Here is an 18,243-nt window from a genome sequence, read left to right as displayed (position 1 = left end):
AACAAACAGAAATGTTAATTGATGATAGTTCTACGATTAAGGGCATATAATGGTTACGAGACTTACCAAGTTCATCTTTTGTAATAACTGAAGAGAAAGCTTCTCGTGCTTCTCCAGCTCCGGCTTCGTTCTTAGCTCGAACGCGGAATTCGTATTCTGATCCTTCGTGTAAGTTAGTAATGGTATGACGGAACACGGTGCCTTTCACACGGCCGCAGTCGGTAAACTTGCCGGATCCTTTCTCGGAAACTTCAATCAGATAAGAACTGATCCTGCTGCCGCCATCGTATTCAGGCTTCGTCCACGACAACGTGACAGTATTCTTTGTAACCGAGTCAATGTCCAATCGGCCCGGAATGGCCGGTACCTCTGTAGCCGTGATAGGTGTTTCAGTTTCACGCGGCACACCGATTCCGTATTCGTTTTCTGGCAACACGCGGAACAGGTAAGTGGTGCCTTCCTGTAGTTTTGTAATCTTGAAACTGGTCCTTGAACACTTGGTTGCAACTGTTTGCCAACTTCTTCTTGATACTTCTCTCTTTTCGATGATGTAGTTCTTCACGATCGCTCCACCATCGATCAAAGGAGCATCCCAGTTAATGGTGATTGAGTTGCTGGTAACCTCTTTGCATCCAATACGCGATACTGGTCCTGGGGTATCCAGCACTTTCACGGTCAGGTGCAGTTTCTTTTCTCCAGCGCTGTTTTCAAGGGTAAGAGTATATTTTCCTGAATCGTCGCGGGTTGTTGAGTTAATCAACAGAAGAGTGCTGTAGTCAGTAGTTTGAATCTCAGCTCGATCCTGAAGTTCAGTGCCTGGTTTCGACCAAGTAACTGAGGGTCGCGGACGTCCGTGGTAGAGAACAAAGAGTCTCAAGGAAGCTCCGGCGCGCACAACGTAATGCGATTTGAAATCTGCATCGATTTGGAAGTCGGGAACTTCCAGTTTGTCAGTTGCCATAATTTTACCGGACACAGGAGTTGCCTCACCGACTCCAGCAGCATTAACTGCTCGGATTCGGATGTTGTACTCGGCTCCAGCTTGTAAGTTAGGAACAATGTACTCGCATGATCTGATGAAATCTGGATTGATTCGAATCCAGTCTTCTTCCTCAGTTTGTTTGGTTTGTTGTTCAGTCTCCTGTTGTGGCTGTGCTACAACCTTACGTGCCTCTACAACGTATCCAATAACGATGCTTCCGCCATCGTACATGGGCGGCGTCCAATTTAGCGCAATTGTGCTTCTCGTTGTGTCAGTCACTCGTGCAACACCCGGTGCCCCAGGCGGCCCAATGGGCTCTTGACATACAATGAGAGACGAGGTTTCACTTGGTTTACTTGGTCCAGCTGCGTTTTCGGCAAAGACGCGGAATTCGTATTCACTTCCTTCAGTGAGAGCCGGCACTCGACATCGAAGCTCTGTCGTTAACTTCTTTGTGACTTGGACCCATCTCATGCTCTTCTTCTCTCGACGTTCAACGTTGTAACCGATGATATCGTTACCGCCATCATTTGTTGGCCGACTGAACGTTATTGTTATTGAATCCGTAGTCGAGCTTGAATATTGTGGTTGGCCTGGTGGGCTTGGTACTGTGTAGTTGACCTTTGCAACCACCGGCTCCGAAAGAAGAGGCGCACCAACACCGTACTTGTTTTGTGCAGATATCCTGAACTGATATTCATGGTTTTTGATCAACCTGTTTACCGTTTGGTTTGTCGATTCACAGCAAGCAGTGACCAAAGCCCAGTTCAATCTAGTTGTTTCCCGCTTTTCAATCACATAGTTTTCAATGGTAGCCCCGCCTGTGTCTTTTGGTGTTCCCCACCATAGAGTAACCTTGTCTTTTGTTAGTGATGTAAACTTGACTGGTCCTTCGGGTGGTCCTGGTTTGTCCAATACAGTCACCTTCACGTCCATGTCCTTTGTGGCGCAAGGGTTTCGTGCAGTAATCACATATGTACCGCTGTTGAGTCTACTCGTGTCTTTGATCGTTACCAAACTGACGTTTTTGTTCTTGGTGATTTCAGTTTGTGCATTTGAAACAAGTTCCTTCCCGTCTTGGGTCCAAACAATCTTCGGTGCAGGTTTTCCAGTTACAGTGGCTTTAAGTCTGAGTGTAACACCAGCTCGAATGCTGACTCCGTCAAGAATATCTGTGTCGAGCTGAATCATAGGTGGTTGGAAGTCATCGTGGCAAACAACCTCAGCACTTGGTATTGAAGGTTTGCTTACAGTTCCCGAGGCGTTTCTAGCAGTTACACGGAACTGGTACTTCTCACCGGAGTTAAGAGCGGTTGCGGTGAACTCGCATTCTTGTACATTGGTGTAGTTGCACTTGAGCCATCTTCCATCAGCTCCTGATCGTTTCTCGATGTTGTACCCAATAATTTTGCTTCCGCCATCCGATTTTGGTGGTTTCCAGACGAGAGTGACTGAATCACGAGTGATGTCTGTCCAGTCAGGGCAGCTTGGGGGACTAACAACATTGTGTGCTCTTTCAGGCTTACTTGGCTCACTTGCCTGGCTTCGTCCAGCCATGTTCTCGGCATAGACTCGGAACTGATACTCAAGTCCCTCAATTAAACCAGTTGCTTTGAATTCCCGTGTACGGAGAGTGGCAAGATTGGCCTTGGTCCAGAGAATTGCGTTTCGTTCTTTCCTTTCAACATGGTAACCAGTGATTTCAGAACCGCCATCGGAATGACATTCCATCCACACAACAGTCATGGAATCGGCGGAAATTTCAACAACCTCCGGCTGTGGTGGCACTGTAGGATTTCTGAATGGATACTTGGCAACGACTTCGGGAGATTCAGTGAACTCTCCAAGTCCGTATTTATTCTCAGCAGCAATTCTGAACACATATTCCGAATTCTGGTTTAGCTTAATTGCTTTGACGGTCGTCCTGCTGCAGTTGGCGTTTACAGAAGACCACATATCGCTGGTTGTTTCTTTCTTCTCAATGATGTAGTTTGTAATATCAGATCCTCCGTTGTCTTCTGGAGGTGACCACTTCAACACGATGCTGGTTGCAGTAATCTCAAGGAACTCGATCACGCCCTTGATCTTTCCTGGGTTTCCATATACGTTGAGTGTAAACGCAGCTTCTTTTCGGCCAGCCGCGCTTTCAAGGTGAAGAATATATTGACCAGCGTCCGCTTTCTTGACATCCTTCATCATCAACAATGCGACGTCGCGCATACGTTCGAATGCAACGCGTTCGCCTTGTTTCAATGGGATTCGATCTTTGCTCCACTTAATGGATGGACTCGGCTTTCCGTAGAATGGAATATCAAGTCTGATGTTTCCACCTTCCCTCATATTAATGCTCCTTCCAGGAATAGAACTTAGATCAGCTTCTGGCAGAATCTGTTGTTCCTTTGCCACGAGTGGTCCGATCAAAGCCCATTCACTTGGTCCAGCTTCGTTTTCAGCAGCAACACGAATCTCATACTTTTCACCCGTCTTCAACTTTTCAAGAACTGTTGAAGTGTGCCGAGTTTTTACCGACGTCCACTTCTCAGCGTCTTTAACTCGATATTCGACAATGTAACTTGAAATTGGTGTACCACCATCAGAGTCCGGCTTGGACCAGGTCACCGTGATTGACTTGTTGGTAATATCTTCAATCCTTAGATCATTGACACTGTCAGGAATTTCTGTAGCTGTCACCGCTTCGGTTTCTGCCGCGACACCGAGACCGTACTCGTTTTCGGCCAAAACACGGAAGAAGTAACTGCTTCCTTTGTTAAGACCATCGATCTTCCAAGTGAGTCGCTTGCAGTCCCTAGATACTGACGACCAGGCCCGATGTGTTGTTTCTCGTTTGTCTACGTGGTAGTTAAATACTTCAGAGCCGCCATCAATAAGCGGTGCATCCCAAGTAATAATGGCGTATTCCTTTGTAATTTGTTTCACCTTGAGCGAGCCTGGTTGACCAGGAGTGTCCAGTACACGAATGCTGACAAAAGTGTTAGCTACACCACTTGCATTTTCCAGCGCAAGTGCATATTTTCCAGTATCATTCCTTGTGCAATCCTGTACAACAAGAATTGTCTTTCCATCCACATTGTCAACATGAACGCGAGGATTAGTGGTAACATTAACGTTGTCCTTCGTCCAGGTCACATTAGGAGTCGGTCGACCCTTAACAGCGATTGAGATGTTGACTGTGTTTCCAGCTCGGACCAAAACTGTTTTCCTCAGAGAAGCGTCTAGGTCATATTCTGGTGGGTCCAGTCTGTCTACAGGTTTGATTGCCCCGACCACCTCGGCAGGGAAACCAACGCCGCCCTTATTAATTGCCGATACACGGAATCTGTATATTGTGTCATGGTTTAGTTTGTCGATTGTGTATTTGGTTCCAAGCACGTTGGATTGAACCAAGTTCCAGCCTTTCTCTTCAGCCATGGAAAAGGAAGTTTCATCTTCTTCCTGTTGCTGTGGTTCTTGTTCTTCATCTTCGACGATCTTTGATTCAATCATATAACCAATGACTGCACTACCACCATTATAGGCTGGGTGAGACCAGGATAAAACGACGGATGTTCGTGTAGTGTCGCGCACCTTCGGGCTACTTGGAGGTCCTGGTACATCGATTGGATCACGCATCACAACTGGCAACGATATCGGGCTATATGCTCCAATACCAGCAGCATTCTCAGCGGCAACACGGAACTCGTACTCGTTGTTTTCGCTCAGGTTGGCAATCTTGAAGCGCAAGTCGCGAAGATCCTTCTTGTTGCACTTGATCCACCTTGAACTCTTCTTTTCTCGTCTCTCGAGAATGTATCCGTCAATATCTGCTCCTCCGTCCGACTCAGGTCGTCTCCACATCACGGTGCATCCGGTTGCCGTCACATTGTTTACATCTGGCATTCCAGGGGCGGATGGTTCTGTGAAGCTGTTCTTTGCCACCACTGGCTCGGAGTCAAGTGGTTCACCAACACCGAATTTGTTCACGGCCTGAATACGGAACTGATATTCGTTGTTTTTTATCAGACGTTGCACAGTAAGTGTACACAAGTCCTCCTTCTCGCTGACCACCGACCATGCAAGTCTTGAGGTTTCCCGCTTAGATACAATGTAGTGAGTGATCTTGGATCCGCCATCTTGTTCTGGAGCTTCCCACGAGCAAGTAACTCTTGAATCAGAAATTCTTGAAAACTTCACTGGGCCTGTAGGTGATCCTGGTTTGTCGAGCACAAGGACTTTGATGTTGGCCGCCTTCTCGCCACACGCATTCTTTGCGCTGATTGTAAACACACCAGAGTCTGCTTTGGAGCAATCTTTAATGAGAATGCTGCAGTGGTCGATAGTCGTGTCAATGATATGACGAAGATCTTCTCTAATGTCCTTTCCGTTAAGAGACCATGTGATTGCTGGCTCTGGTTTACCTGAAATACCGGCGTGTAGACGCAGAGTTGATCCTGCAGATACGGTCACTTCGTCAAGCAAATGCGCATCGAGATTAATCCTTGGGGGTCTGAAGTCATCTTCGCATCTCACGGCACCTGTACTAGCTGATGGTTCACTAAAGATTCCAGCTGCGTTCTTGGCAAGGACGCGGAACTCATACTCGGCTCCACCATTCAATCCAGTAACCAGATACTCGTTGTCTGGAATAATGTTGAAGCTAGCCTTGGTCCAACGACCTGCAGGTAGATCTCTCTTTTCAACGTTATATCCGACAATCTTCTGGCCACCATCGTACTCTGGTTTCTTCCAGCGTACAAGGCAAGTAGATCGTGTGATATCGACTACCTCAACCTCACGTGGTATATCGACTGGATCACGAGCAAACACCGCTTCCGATGGTCTGCTTGGTTTACCAACTCCAGCTGCGTTTTCAGCGCTGACACGGTATTCATACTCCAAGCCTTCTTGAAGTCCCAAGACACGGTAGTGTGTGCTTCGAATAATTCCACGGTTCGCCTTTTTCCACAGAATGCTGTTCCTGTCCTTCACTTCCAGATGATATCCAATCACTGGATTACCGCCATCCTTTACCGGCTCTTGCCAATACACGACCATTGCGTCTTTGCAGGCGTAACTAACAGTGCAAGCTGCTGGTGCTCCAGGAACCTTGTATGGCAATTCGATTGTGACTGGTTCTGCACAAGATACAGGGCCAAGTCCAAATCGGTTCATCGCTCGGACACGGAAAGTATATTCTTTTCCAAGGTCGAGTTTTGTGCATTTAAATGTTGTTCGCACAATTGCTGACGAAACCATTCTCCATTCTGCTTCTTCCGATGTTCGCAGATCAACAACGTAGCAACTGATTGCCGAACCGCCATCAAACGCTGGTGCTTTCCACGACAGTGTAACTGATGATTCTGTCACATTTGATGTCTGTAGTTCTTCTACTGCACCAGGTTTGTCCAGTACAATGACTGAAATCTTCGCGCATCGTTTTCCACCTTGGTTTTCTGCATGAAGTTCGTAAATACCAGCGTCTTCTTGTGTCACGGTTTGGATTTTCAAGCTTGCAATTCCTTCTTCATCACTGTCAGTGTCAACTCGCTTTGTGATTCGTACCTTGGCGTTGTCTTTTACCCATTTAATCGTAGGTTTCGGTTTGCCAGTATACGGCACGCGAACATCAAGATTATCTCCTGCTTTCACATGAGCAACCGAGTGGGGCAACTGCGACAAGTCCAATGATGGCGCTACAAAAGTGTCTCGAACCAAAACTAGGGAACTTGCTTCTCGTGGATCTGATGCACCAACTTCATTTAGTGAAACAACACGGAATGCATATTCTTGTCCTTCTTTCAAGTTTGTAATGTTTGCCAAAGGTTCTTTCACAGTTATGCGTTTCACCCATTTGTTTTGATCCTTTTCCAATGACTCGATAATATAACCGAGAATCTTAGAACCACCATCAACCTCTGGCTTGTTCCACTGTAAAGCAACAGATGACCGCGTCACATCGACAACTTCTAAACGGTCTGGTGCACCAGGTACTTCTGTAGCTTTGACTGGTGTACTTGTTTCAACAGGAACGCCAATTCCGTTTTCGTTTTCTGCCATCACTCTGAAAAGGTAAGTTAAACCTTCGCTCAAGTTAATCTTGATGTGTGTTCGTTGGCATCCGGTTGTAATGGTTGACCAAGCTTTGCGGCCGGTTTCTTTCTTTTCCACAATGTAGTTGGTGATATGACTTCCGCCATCGTTTGTTGGAGGTTCCCACACAGCAGTTGCATAGTCTTTTGTCACATCCTTTACAGAAAGGTTATTGCATGGGCCTGGTGTATCTAGAACCTTCACTGAGCAGCTTGCCGACGTCGAACCAGAGCTGTTGTCCAATGTAAGCGTGTATTTTCCAGAATCTGATCGATTGCATTCAGGTATAAACAGAGTTGTTCCAGTTTCTGTTGTGTCGAGTTGTGTTCTTTCACCAACACTTGGTGCTCCTTCCTTGCTCCATCGAACTGTAGGAACTGGTCTTCCGCGGATCGGAACAGTCAAGGTGATTGGACTGCCAGATTTTACCGTAAGGTTCTTTCTTAAATCACCATCAGGAGAAATTTCTGGAGCTTCGAGCCTGTCGGTGGTCTCTACTGCGATTGGGAGTTGAACAGCTTCACCAATACCACACACGTTTAAAGCAGAGATTCGGAACTTGTATTCCTTGTTTTGCTGCAAGTCTGGTACGGTAAATTCGGTAGTTTTGATTCCAGTTGGTGGTGTACATTTGGCCCATTCCTCAGTATCTGCGTCCTTCTGGCAAACCTCTATCTGGTAACCTGTGACATTCGAACCACCGTCAAATGACGGTGCTGCCCAAGCCAAAGTTACGCTTCGTTTCGTTGTGTCCAAAACCTTTGGCATACCCGTTGGTCCAGGAACGTAGACAGGTTCCTTGCAAAGAACAGGCGAACTGCATTCTGAAGTCGGGCCAATTCCCGCTGCGTTTTCGGCTGAAACACGGAACTCGTATTCCGCGCCTTCGGACAACCCTGTAACTTTGTGGTGCAGACTTGGTACTGCTCGTCTTACTGCACGAGTCCATCTCAAAGAGTTTCGTTCCTTCCGTTCAATATGGTAACCGTTGATTTCGCTCCCACCATCGGTGCTTGGGCGAGCCCATGTGATGACTGCTGAATTTCTCATCACTGTCGAGACTTGTGGTTTCCCTGGCGCTCCCGGTGTAGTAAAAGGATCCTTTGCCGTAACAGGAACTGATTCCAATGGCACTCCTGGGCCATATTTGTTAACAGCAATAACACGGAAGATGTATTCATTCCCTTTGAGAAGACGGTGAACCTTGGTGGTAACACCCTCAATACCAGATTCGACAAGAGTCCAAGCCAAACGAGATGTTTCACGTTTTTCCAAGTTGTAATGTGTAACCGGTGCACCTCCGTTGTTTTCTGGTGTTCGCCACGACAACCTGCACTTTTCGGATGTAACTTCGCTTACAGCTAAAGGACCGATAGGTTGCCCTGGTTTGTCTAGTACTTTAACTGTGATCGATATAGAACGTGAACCAGCAGTATTCTTCAAGTGAAGAACATAGTCGCCACTATCATCCCGAGTTGAATCCTTGATGGATAATGTTGTTGTAGATCCCGTGTCAGTGATCTCTGTTTTTGGTGTGTTGTCAAGTTCAACGTTATTGCGGCTCCAAGTGGCTGTTGGGCATGGCTTCCCAAAGATGGATGCTGCCAAAGTGATTGCCTCACCAGCTTTAACAACAATGGTGTCCTTTAAGTTACCCATGAGGTCGAGTCGTGGAGGGGTGAACGAATCTTTGCAGGTGACTTGTTCGCTTGGTTCACTTGGCTCTGATACGGAACCAGCAGCATTTTTCGCAATGACTTGGAACTCATAACTGATGTCCTCAGTCAAACCTGTGACGGTGTACTTGCATTCAATCAGGTTACTGAAGTTGCACTTAAGCCATCGTCCGCTTGGCAACTCTCTTCGTTCCACCACATATCCAGAAATCCTTGCGCCACCATCGTTTTCAGGTTTCCTCCAAACAAGATCGACTGTCGTTCGAGTTACACCTGTTGGTTCTACGGCCAGAGGTCTTGATATTTGGTCTCTGGCTACAACAGGGTCGCACGATTGGCTTGGTTTGCCACAGCCTGCAGCATTCTCAGCATAAACTCGGAACTCGTATGTAAGACCTGGCTGAAGACCCGTTGCTTTGAAGCTGGTCTCACGAACGTCCATTCGGTTGACCTTGCGCCACAAGATACTGTTTCGGTCCTTCATCTCAACGTGGTAAGAAATGATTGGGCTTCCTCCGTCGTGAACTGGTTCGTGCCAGTGCAGAACAACGTGATCCGACGAGACCAAAGTAGATTTAGGAATACCCGGTGGTCCAGGTTTGCTGAAAGGATATTTCACCAACACCTTTTCGGAAGCGACAAATTCTCCGCACCCGAATCGGTTTTCGGCCGATACACGGAATTGATATTCTTTTCCTATTGTGAGCTTGTTCACCTTTATTCTTGGTCGTACAGCAGTAGCTGCGCAGTCAACCCAAACGTCAGATTCGGCATCTCGCATTTGAACAACGTAGTTACTAATCTGGCATCCTCCGTCTTCTTGCGGCGGTTGCCATACAAGGCTAACCGAATTTTCGGTCACCGACTCAATGGACAAATCAGTGATTTTGCTCGGCTTATCCAATACAGCAATCGATAACACACCCTTTGCGGTACCGGAAGCATTTGTAGCTGTGATCTCGTATTTTCCAGAGTCTTCAAGCTTGCACGATTTGATAGAAATGGATGTCTGAATGGCAGAGCTCACAGTCGAAACTCGTGTGGTCTGTTTGATTGGCTCTCCATTCTTCTTCCACAAAATTTCTGGCTTCGGTTTGCCGGAAACTGGGATTGAAATATTGATACTTGTTCCTGCTTTGCTGTGGATTCCTCCAACCGGTAGATCCCGTAGGTTTATAATCGGCCCTTCAACAATATCCTTGATCGTCACGATATGATTTAAAGTCGCAGCGTCGCTGAGTCCCTTGTCGTTCTTTGCACGAACACGGAACTGATACTGACGGCCTTCTTCCAATCCTTTAAGGGTGGTTGACAGAGCATTCACAGACGCACACTGCTGCCACTTTTCAAATCCAGAAAGTACCATCTCCACAACGTAACCGGTGATGTCGCTTCCTCCGTTGTGTTCAGGTTTGGTCCACTCGAGCGAAACTGTTGATTTAGTGACATCGGTAAGCTGGATCTTTCCAGGACTTGACGGTTTCATTGAAATCTTGACGGCTTCGGATGTTTCTGTAGGAACACCAAGTCCTTGGGCGTTTTCGGCCATGACTCTGAACTTGTAAGTGTCACCTTCAGTTAAACCAGTAATCTTGTATGTGTTTCTTGTACATTCGCTTGAAACAGTGGTCCAAGCTTTGCGCGATGATTCTCGCTTTTGCACAACGTAGTTGGTTATCACAGAGCACCCGTCATTTTCGGGAGTTGTCCACTTGATGGTTGCACTGTCACGAGTCATTTCGACCACCTGCAAGTCGGTAACTGGTCCTGAAGTATCAAGTACTTTGACGTTGTATGCAAAGTCCTTTGATCCTTCGCTGTTTTCCACAGTGACCATGTATCTGCCCGCATCGAACCTTGTCGAGTCGCTGATTGTAAGTGATGTAGTATACGGAGTTGTTTCTACAATTCCTCGCTGTTTCAGGTTTTCAGCACTGGTGTCTGCCTTTGACCAAGTAATCGTCGGTGCCGGTCGACCACGGAATCCAAGGTTAAGTCTAACTTGGTTTCCAGCTTTGACAGTGACATTTCGGCGAACAGTTTCATCAATAACTAGTTCTGGCATTTCCAACCTTTCAACGCACATGACAGGCATGCGCAGCATAGCCTTTGTCCCGGTACCAACTTTACTGACAGCCGCTACACGGAAGAGATACTCGGTCTTGTCCTTCAATCCAGTTACAACATATTCCGTGTCTTGTACAAGGGTCTTGCCAGATACTTGAGTCCATTCTCGGTGAATGTCAAGTCGCTGCTCGTCGTCAAGTATTTCTTCTACCCCATCAACAGTGGTAATGGTGGTCGTTGTCATAACAGTAGATGTGGACGACTGTGAGTGTGTTCGTCGCTTCTTAGTAACTGTCATCTCAACCGCGTAACCCATAACCTCACTGCCTCCATCGAAGGTGGGCGGGATCCACGATAAACTGACGGAAGACTTTGTTGTGTCTTCCACTCTTAAGTTAATGGGTGCTTCTGGTGGATACTTCGGGTCCTGGATGAGAACATACGGTGTTTCCTCGCTCATCGGTCCAGTACCAGCAGCGTTTTCAGCGCAAACTCGGAATTCGTACTCTTGGTTTTCGCTGAGTTCTGGAACCTTGTATCGCATATCTAATACGGGCTTTTTGTTTGCTCTAATCCAGCGAAGTCCGGATTTGATTTTTTTCTCAATAACGTAACCTGATATTTCAGAGCCTCCATCATGCTTTGGTCGAGCCCATGCCAAGGTAACAGAGTTATTGTTTACTGATGTGATTTCAACTGAAGTTGGTGCAGAAGCCGTTGAGAATGGATTCTTAGCAAGAATTTCTTCGGATTCAAGAGCGTCACCGACTCCGTACTTGTTCTCAGCTCGTACACGGAAGATGTACTCGTTGCCAGCAAGCATTTTGCTTATTTTGCACATTGTACCCTCCACGCTTGGGTTTACAAGCACCCACGCCAAATGACTGGTTTCACGCTTCTCAACAACGTAGTTAGTGATCGGTGCTCCTCCATCACGCTTAGGTGGACTCCACTTGATCGTACACTTCTCAGCTGTGATACCGGTTACTTGTACAGGTCCTGTAGGAGCTCCTGGCTTGTCAAGTACTTTGACTTGAATTGATAGTGAGCGAGAACCACCAAAGTTCTGGACAGTGAGCGAGTAAGTAGCTGTGTCTTCTTTATCTGCATCACTGATTTCCAAGCAGGACGAGATGTCGGTATTTCTGATAACAATTCGCCCGGTTGTTTTAAACTCCTGTTCGTCTTTCTTCCATGTGATTGTTGGCGTCGGCTTGCCACGAATACCAGCTTCAAGCTTAATAGTTCTGCCAGCTCGTACAGTTATCAGCTCAGCAAACCTTGCGTCCATGTCAATTGTGGGTGGTTGTAAATCGTCCTTGATAAGCACAGGTAGTATAGTCATACATGGAATGCTTACAGCACCCGCTGCGTTCTTGGCGCAAACTCGGAATTGATATTTCGTTCCTTCAGTTAGGCCTTCAATGTTAAAGTTGGTGATTGACACGTTGCTAAAGTTACATTTGAGCCATCGTCCAGCTGGAACCTCCATTCGCTCAATGATGTAACCAGTTACCCTGGATCCACCATCATACTCTGGCTTCTTCCATTGTATATGAGCTGAATTCCTGGTGATTCCAACGACTTCTATATCTTGTGGCGGATCGACTGAATCTCGCGCAACAGCAGAGTCAGATGGCTTGCTTGTCTTTCCACAACCTGCAGCATTCTCTGCATACACGCGGAACTCGTATTCAAGACCTTCTTGTAAGTTGGTGATTTTGTACTCTGTACTGGAGAGCAAGGTTTTGCTGCACTTCATCCACAAGATAGAGTTTCTGTCCTTCTTTTCGATGTGATAGCCCAGAATCTTCGAACCGCCGTCATTCATCGGTGCTTCCCATTTGATGGTCATAGTCTCACGTGTAGTAGCAATGATAGTTGGTGCACTTGGCGACCCAGGTGTCTTGAATGGAAACTGAGCCTTGATGGAACCAGATTCCAAACCTTTTCCGATTCCAAATCGGTTCTCGGCTCGGATTCGGAAAGCATAATCCATTCCTGGTATAAGTCTTGTCACCTTCAGAGAATTTCTTGCTGTCGATCCCGATATCATTCTCCATTCAGTTGCATCACCTGATGTTTCCCTCATATCAACAATATAGTTGTTGACCGCGGCACCACCATCAGCTTCAGGAGAACTCCATGACAGGACAAGCGAATCTGAAGTCACTCCTGAGAACTCAACTGGACCCTTCGGAGCACCCGGCTTATCAAGAACTCGAACAACGACAGGGATTGTCTTGCTTCCAACGCTATTTTCCAAGAGCAGTTGGTAGTTGCCTGCATCTTTCAGTTCTGCGTCCTTAATTGTAAGAACCGCTTGATTTCCAACAGTTTCATAGTTGATTCTGCTGGTCATCTTGAGCTCTTCACCTTCACGTTTCCATTCGGTTGTAGGTGCTGGTTTACCTTTGATTACAATTGAAGCTTGAATGGTAGTACCAGCCTTCCCTTCAACAAGTTTTTGGCTAAAACCACCTAATTCCGCATCCGGTGGTGCAGTTTGAGTAACAACAAGAACGTATCCTGACAGCTCTGTCGATGGACTAGTTCCTGTATCGTTTCTTGCCGAAACACGGAAGGTGTATTGTTGGTTCTCATTCAAATGTGTTACCACGTAGTTGTGAAGCGATGCCTTGACTACCTTGACCTTGGTCCATTGATCAAATCCTTTGAGCTGTTGTTCAATCGTGTAATCAAGAATTTCGCTTCCACCATCGTAGTCAGGCTTCTGCCACTGCAATGACACACTGTCTTTTGTAATATCGGTGCATTGGATTGACTTTGGCGGGCCTGGCTCTTCTGATGCTCTGACTGGATGCTCGGTCTGTGCCGGTGCTCCGACGCCGTATTCGTTTTCTGCCATCACTCTGAAGTAGTATCGGAACCCTTCATTGAGTTTGGTGAATTTGTACGACGTTCGTGCGCAAGCGGTTTCCACTGTAGACCACGCTTTCTTGGTGGCTTCTCTTCGTTCAAGAATGTAGTTGGTGATGTTACTTCCGCCATCGATCTCCGGTGCTTTCCAAGATACGGAAATCGCACTCTTTGACATGCCGGTAATCGCAAGTTCTTCAGGTGCTGCTGGCGTATCAAGTACTTTGACCATAACACTGGCAGCAATGGTTCCGCTTTGGTTGGAAAGTGTGAGTGTGTATTTGGCCGTATCGTCTCTGGTCACATTTTCAATAAGCAAAGTGGTCATAGTATCAGTTGTATCGATAATTGCGCGCTCCTTCAAACCGTTATGTGTTCTTGACCAAGACACACTAGGTGCTGGTCGTCCAATGATTGGAACAGCAAGTCGAACAGATCCACCAGCTCTGACAGATAACGTTTTTCTAAGATCAGTGTCTGGCCCGAAGGTTGGTGGTTCAAACCTTTCCACCGGCACTACCTTGGTTGCAGTTATCGCCGGGGCAGAAGCACCCAAGCTGTTATGAGCACACACGCGGAAGCGGTAGCTCTTGTTTTGCACAAGTCCAGTAATGGTGTATGCTGTGTTTCTAAGACAAGTCTTGTCAACGGCTTTGCCCCACACAACAGCTTCTTGGTCAAAATCTTCGTCTTCTTCCTTTTCTGATACTTCAGCATATTCAACAGAATAACCAATAATATCAGCACCACCATCATACATAGGTCTCGTCCATCGCAGAGAAACAGAAGATTTTGTGCTGTCTGTAACTCGTGGAATTCCAGGTGCTTCTGGTACGTATATAGGATCCATTAGTTTTACAAATCCTGACGACTCGCTTGCTTGACCAACTCCAGCACGATTTTCAGCGTAAACCCTGAACTCAACCTCGCTTCCTTCCTTGAGTTCAGTGACCCTTGATCGAAGATCGGATACGAGTCTTCGGTTGACTCGGTGCCATCTTGCAGAGTTCTTCTCTCGTCTTTCAACGATGTAACCCGCTATTTCGGCACCGCCATCCGATTCTGGCCTCGTCCACATCACAGTACAGCTGTTTTTCATAACATTTGATACTTCTGGTGCTCCAGGAGCATCCGGAGCAACAAACGGATCAACAGCAGCAACTGCATCTGTTTCAGCATGATCGCCAAGTCCAAACTTGTTTTCTGCTCTGATTCGGAATATGTATTCGTTTCCTCTGATCAAGCCAGTTACTTTGTGCTGTGTGAGTTCTGTGCCATAAACCACCACTGTCCACGCCAAGCGAGATGTTTCACGCTTCTCAATCGTGTATCCAGTGATCTTTGCGCCTCCATTTAGTTTCGGTGGCTGCCAAGACAAAGAGCACTTTTCGGCTGTAACACCGGTCACCGTTACCGACTCGCACACGCCTGGTGTATCCAGCACTCGTACGTTGATACCGATAGATCGTTCACCTGCAGCGTTGTGTACCTTGATTGTATAAGTTCCACTGTCGGTTCTGCGACAATCTTTTACAGTAACGTTGGATGTTACATCTGTTGTAAGAATACTGATGCGAGGTCCAGAAACGAATTCCTTTCCGTCTTTCTCCCACGAAACAGTAGGAACTGGTTTGCCGTTGATGTGTGTTTTAAGTGTGAAAGTTTCTCCAGCCTTAACGCAAACAACGTCGCGGTATTGGGCATCGACATCCACGCTTGCTGGTTCAACTTCATCTCGTGCAGTTACAGATCCAGTGGATTCGGACGGCTTGCTGACGCTACCCGCTGCATTTTGTGCGATGACTCTAAACTCGTAAGTTTTTCCTTCGATGAGACCATCAGCTTCGAACGTCTGATCGATTACTTTGTTAAAGTTGCATTTCATCCATCTACCGTTAGGTACGTCCGCTTTTTCAATGATATATCCGGTAACCTTGCTGCCGCCATCGTACTCTGGTCGTCGCCATTGTAATGTGATGTTGGTTCTGTTGACTCTAGTAACGTGCACGTCACGTGGTGGTTCGATCGGGTCGCGTGTGATCACTGCGTCTGATGTCTTGCTTGTTTTGCCCATGCCAGCCAAATTCTCAGCGGTCACTCTGAACTCGTAACTGAGACCTTGTGAAAGGTTTCCGCATTTGAACGTTGTATCCCGCACGATGTAGCTGTTTGCCTTCGTCCACATGATTGAGTTTCTGTCCTTGCGTTCGACATGGTAACCTAAAATGGCGGAACCACCATCGTTGGTTGGCTCTTGCCAGCTGATTACTATAGAATCACTGGTTACCGACACTATCTGTGGTGGACTTGGTACGCCTGGTTTGTTGAATGGATGACGGGCCATGATAGGTTGAGAATCAAGTGGATCACTCAAACCAAACTTGTTTGCTGCTTTAACTCTGAATACGTATTCCTGTCCAGTTGTGAGTCTGGTGACTTTCTGCGATGTTCGAACTACGAATCCAGATACTTCTGTCCACCCGATATTACTATCCAGTTTCTCAAGTGTGTAGTGTGTGACTGGAGTTCCTCCGTCTTCTTCTGGTGCTGCCCATGCAACGGTGATGCTCTCTGCAGATACGTCCTTTATCTCCATGGGTCCGGTTGGTGGTCCTGGTTTTTCCATGACGACAACACGCAGAGTAGCAGTCTTTGTACCGACTGAATTCTTAACAACAAGCTCGTATTCACCGGCATCCTTTCGGGTTACTTCTCCGATATTGAGCTTTGCAACTCCGTCGGAAGTAACAGAGTTGACTCTACTGGTCTGCTTCAATGGTTCTCCATTTCGCAAGAACTGTGCAGTTGGTGTCGGTATTCCCGAATAAGGGACCTTGATATGAATATTGGTTCCCACCTTCTCGCATACAGTGTTGTTAAATATCTTGCTTGTATCAACATTGGGAGCGATGAGAAGCTCACGAATATTCACGGTGTTTGTTTCCCGACCGTCTGAGATGCCAACATCGTTCTGGGCACGAACTCGGAACACGTAATCTTTTCCAGTGTTAAGTTTTCCAACAACAAGCTTCATGTTCTTCGTCGAACCACCGACGGTCCAAGATTCGAAGCCACCCTTCTGCATATGCTCCACCACATACCCTGTAATAGGACTTCCACCGTCGTGTTCTGGTTTAGTCCAAGATAGAGTTGCAGATGTGTTGGTTATATCGCTGACTTCTACTTGTTCTGGCAAGCTTGGAACCTCTGAGATCTTAACTGCTTGTGTGGTCTCGCATGGTACACCAATGCCGTACTCGTTTTCAGCCAAAACTCTGAAGAAGTATGAATCCCCCTCAACAAGTCCGGTGATTTTGAAACTTGTTCTGTGTGGGGTGCTTCCCACAGCCTGGAAGGCCTTGCGTGTTGTCTCTCGCTTCTGTATCAGGTAGTTACTGACAACGGAGCCGCCGTCAAGTTCTGGCATCTCCCAAGATATAACAGCATGGTCCCGAGTAACTTCAGTAACTTTAAGGTTCTTTACAGCTCCTGGCGTATCAAGAACTTTAACAGTGATCGACACAGTTTTAGTTCCTGATGAATTCTCCAGGGTAAGCACATATCGTCCAGCATCACTTCTTGAGCAGTTGTTGATCAGCAGAAGCGTTGAATAAACCGTAGTTTCAATTTGAGCCATTTCGTTTATCTGGCCGTCAAGTTTCGACCATTTAGCAGTTGGTGTTGGTCGGCCTCTAATAATACTGAAGAGTCGGATGGTACCTCCAGCACGAACGGACACAAACTGTCCGACATCGGCATCGACTTCAATCTCAGGCTCAATCAATACATCCTTGGGTTGCACAGCAGTGGCCAACTGAGCCGGTTCGCTTGATCCGCCTGCGTTCACTGCTCGTACGCGAATCTTGTACAATTTCTCGCCCTGCAGGCCAGTGATAGTGTACTGGGTGCTGATAGATCCGGAGCTTGATGTGCAAGCCAACCAGTCTTCGGTTTCAGCATCTTCAGGCAAAATCTCAACAGTATAACCTGTGATATCACTACCACCGTCGAATGTCGGTGCCGACCAAGACAAACTTATGGAGCTCCTTGTCGTGTCAGTTACTTTTACAGTTCTTGGCTCTCCAGGCGGATAAATCGGATCCCGAAGTACGACAGATTCAGAGCTGGCACTTGGCTGACTCACTCCTTCAGCGTTTTCGGCCATGACTTGGAACTCGTACTCCTGCCCTTCCTGCAAGCCAGTGATTTTCAATCGGCATTCTTCGATTTGTCTTGAAGTGACTCGGAACCATTTCGAACCAAGCTTCTCTCTCTTTTCGACGACGTAGTTGGTAACCTCAGAGCCGCCGTCTTCAGTGGGGCGATCCCATGTTAGAATAAGACTCTTCCTATTAACATTTGAAATCTGAAGATTGCTTGGTGAATCAGGTACCTTGAACGGGTTCTTTGTCACAATAGGTGTCGATTCCGTAACATCACCAAGACCAAACTTGTTCTCGGCTCGTACTCTGTAAGATTTTTTATTTATGTCAGATTTGCTTTATACAAATATAGTTGCTATGTAAATTAAAAAAAATATTTTTGTATTTA

The 18,243-nt window shown here is 46.8% G+C and overlaps 1 protein-coding gene across 28 annotated transcripts in view; it reads right to left on the bottom strand.

Moving 5' to 3' along the window:
- The window catches only part of LOC149731924 (titin-like), a 163,307-nt gene that overhangs the window by 16,245 nt on the left and 128,819 nt on the right, over nt 1-18,243 (bottom strand). For all 28 annotated transcript variants that reach the window (XM_089885393.1, XM_089885399.1, XM_089885394.1 and 25 more), the window contains one exon: nt 67-18,161. In XM_089885393.1, the coding sequence (XP_089741519.1) occupies nt 67-18,161 (18,095 nt within the window). The remainder of the gene's footprint in view (nt 1-66; nt 18,162-18,243) is intronic.

This window comes from Ciona robusta, chromosome 9 (assembly GCF_009617815.1).
Source record: "Ciona robusta chromosome 9, ASM961781v2".
In the NCBI taxonomy this organism is placed as follows: domain Eukaryota; kingdom Metazoa; phylum Chordata; class Ascidiacea; order Phlebobranchia; family Cionidae; genus Ciona; species Ciona robusta.
The sequence above is the reverse complement of the archived record's forward strand: the minus strand, read 5'-3'. Positions and strand labels throughout refer to the sequence as shown.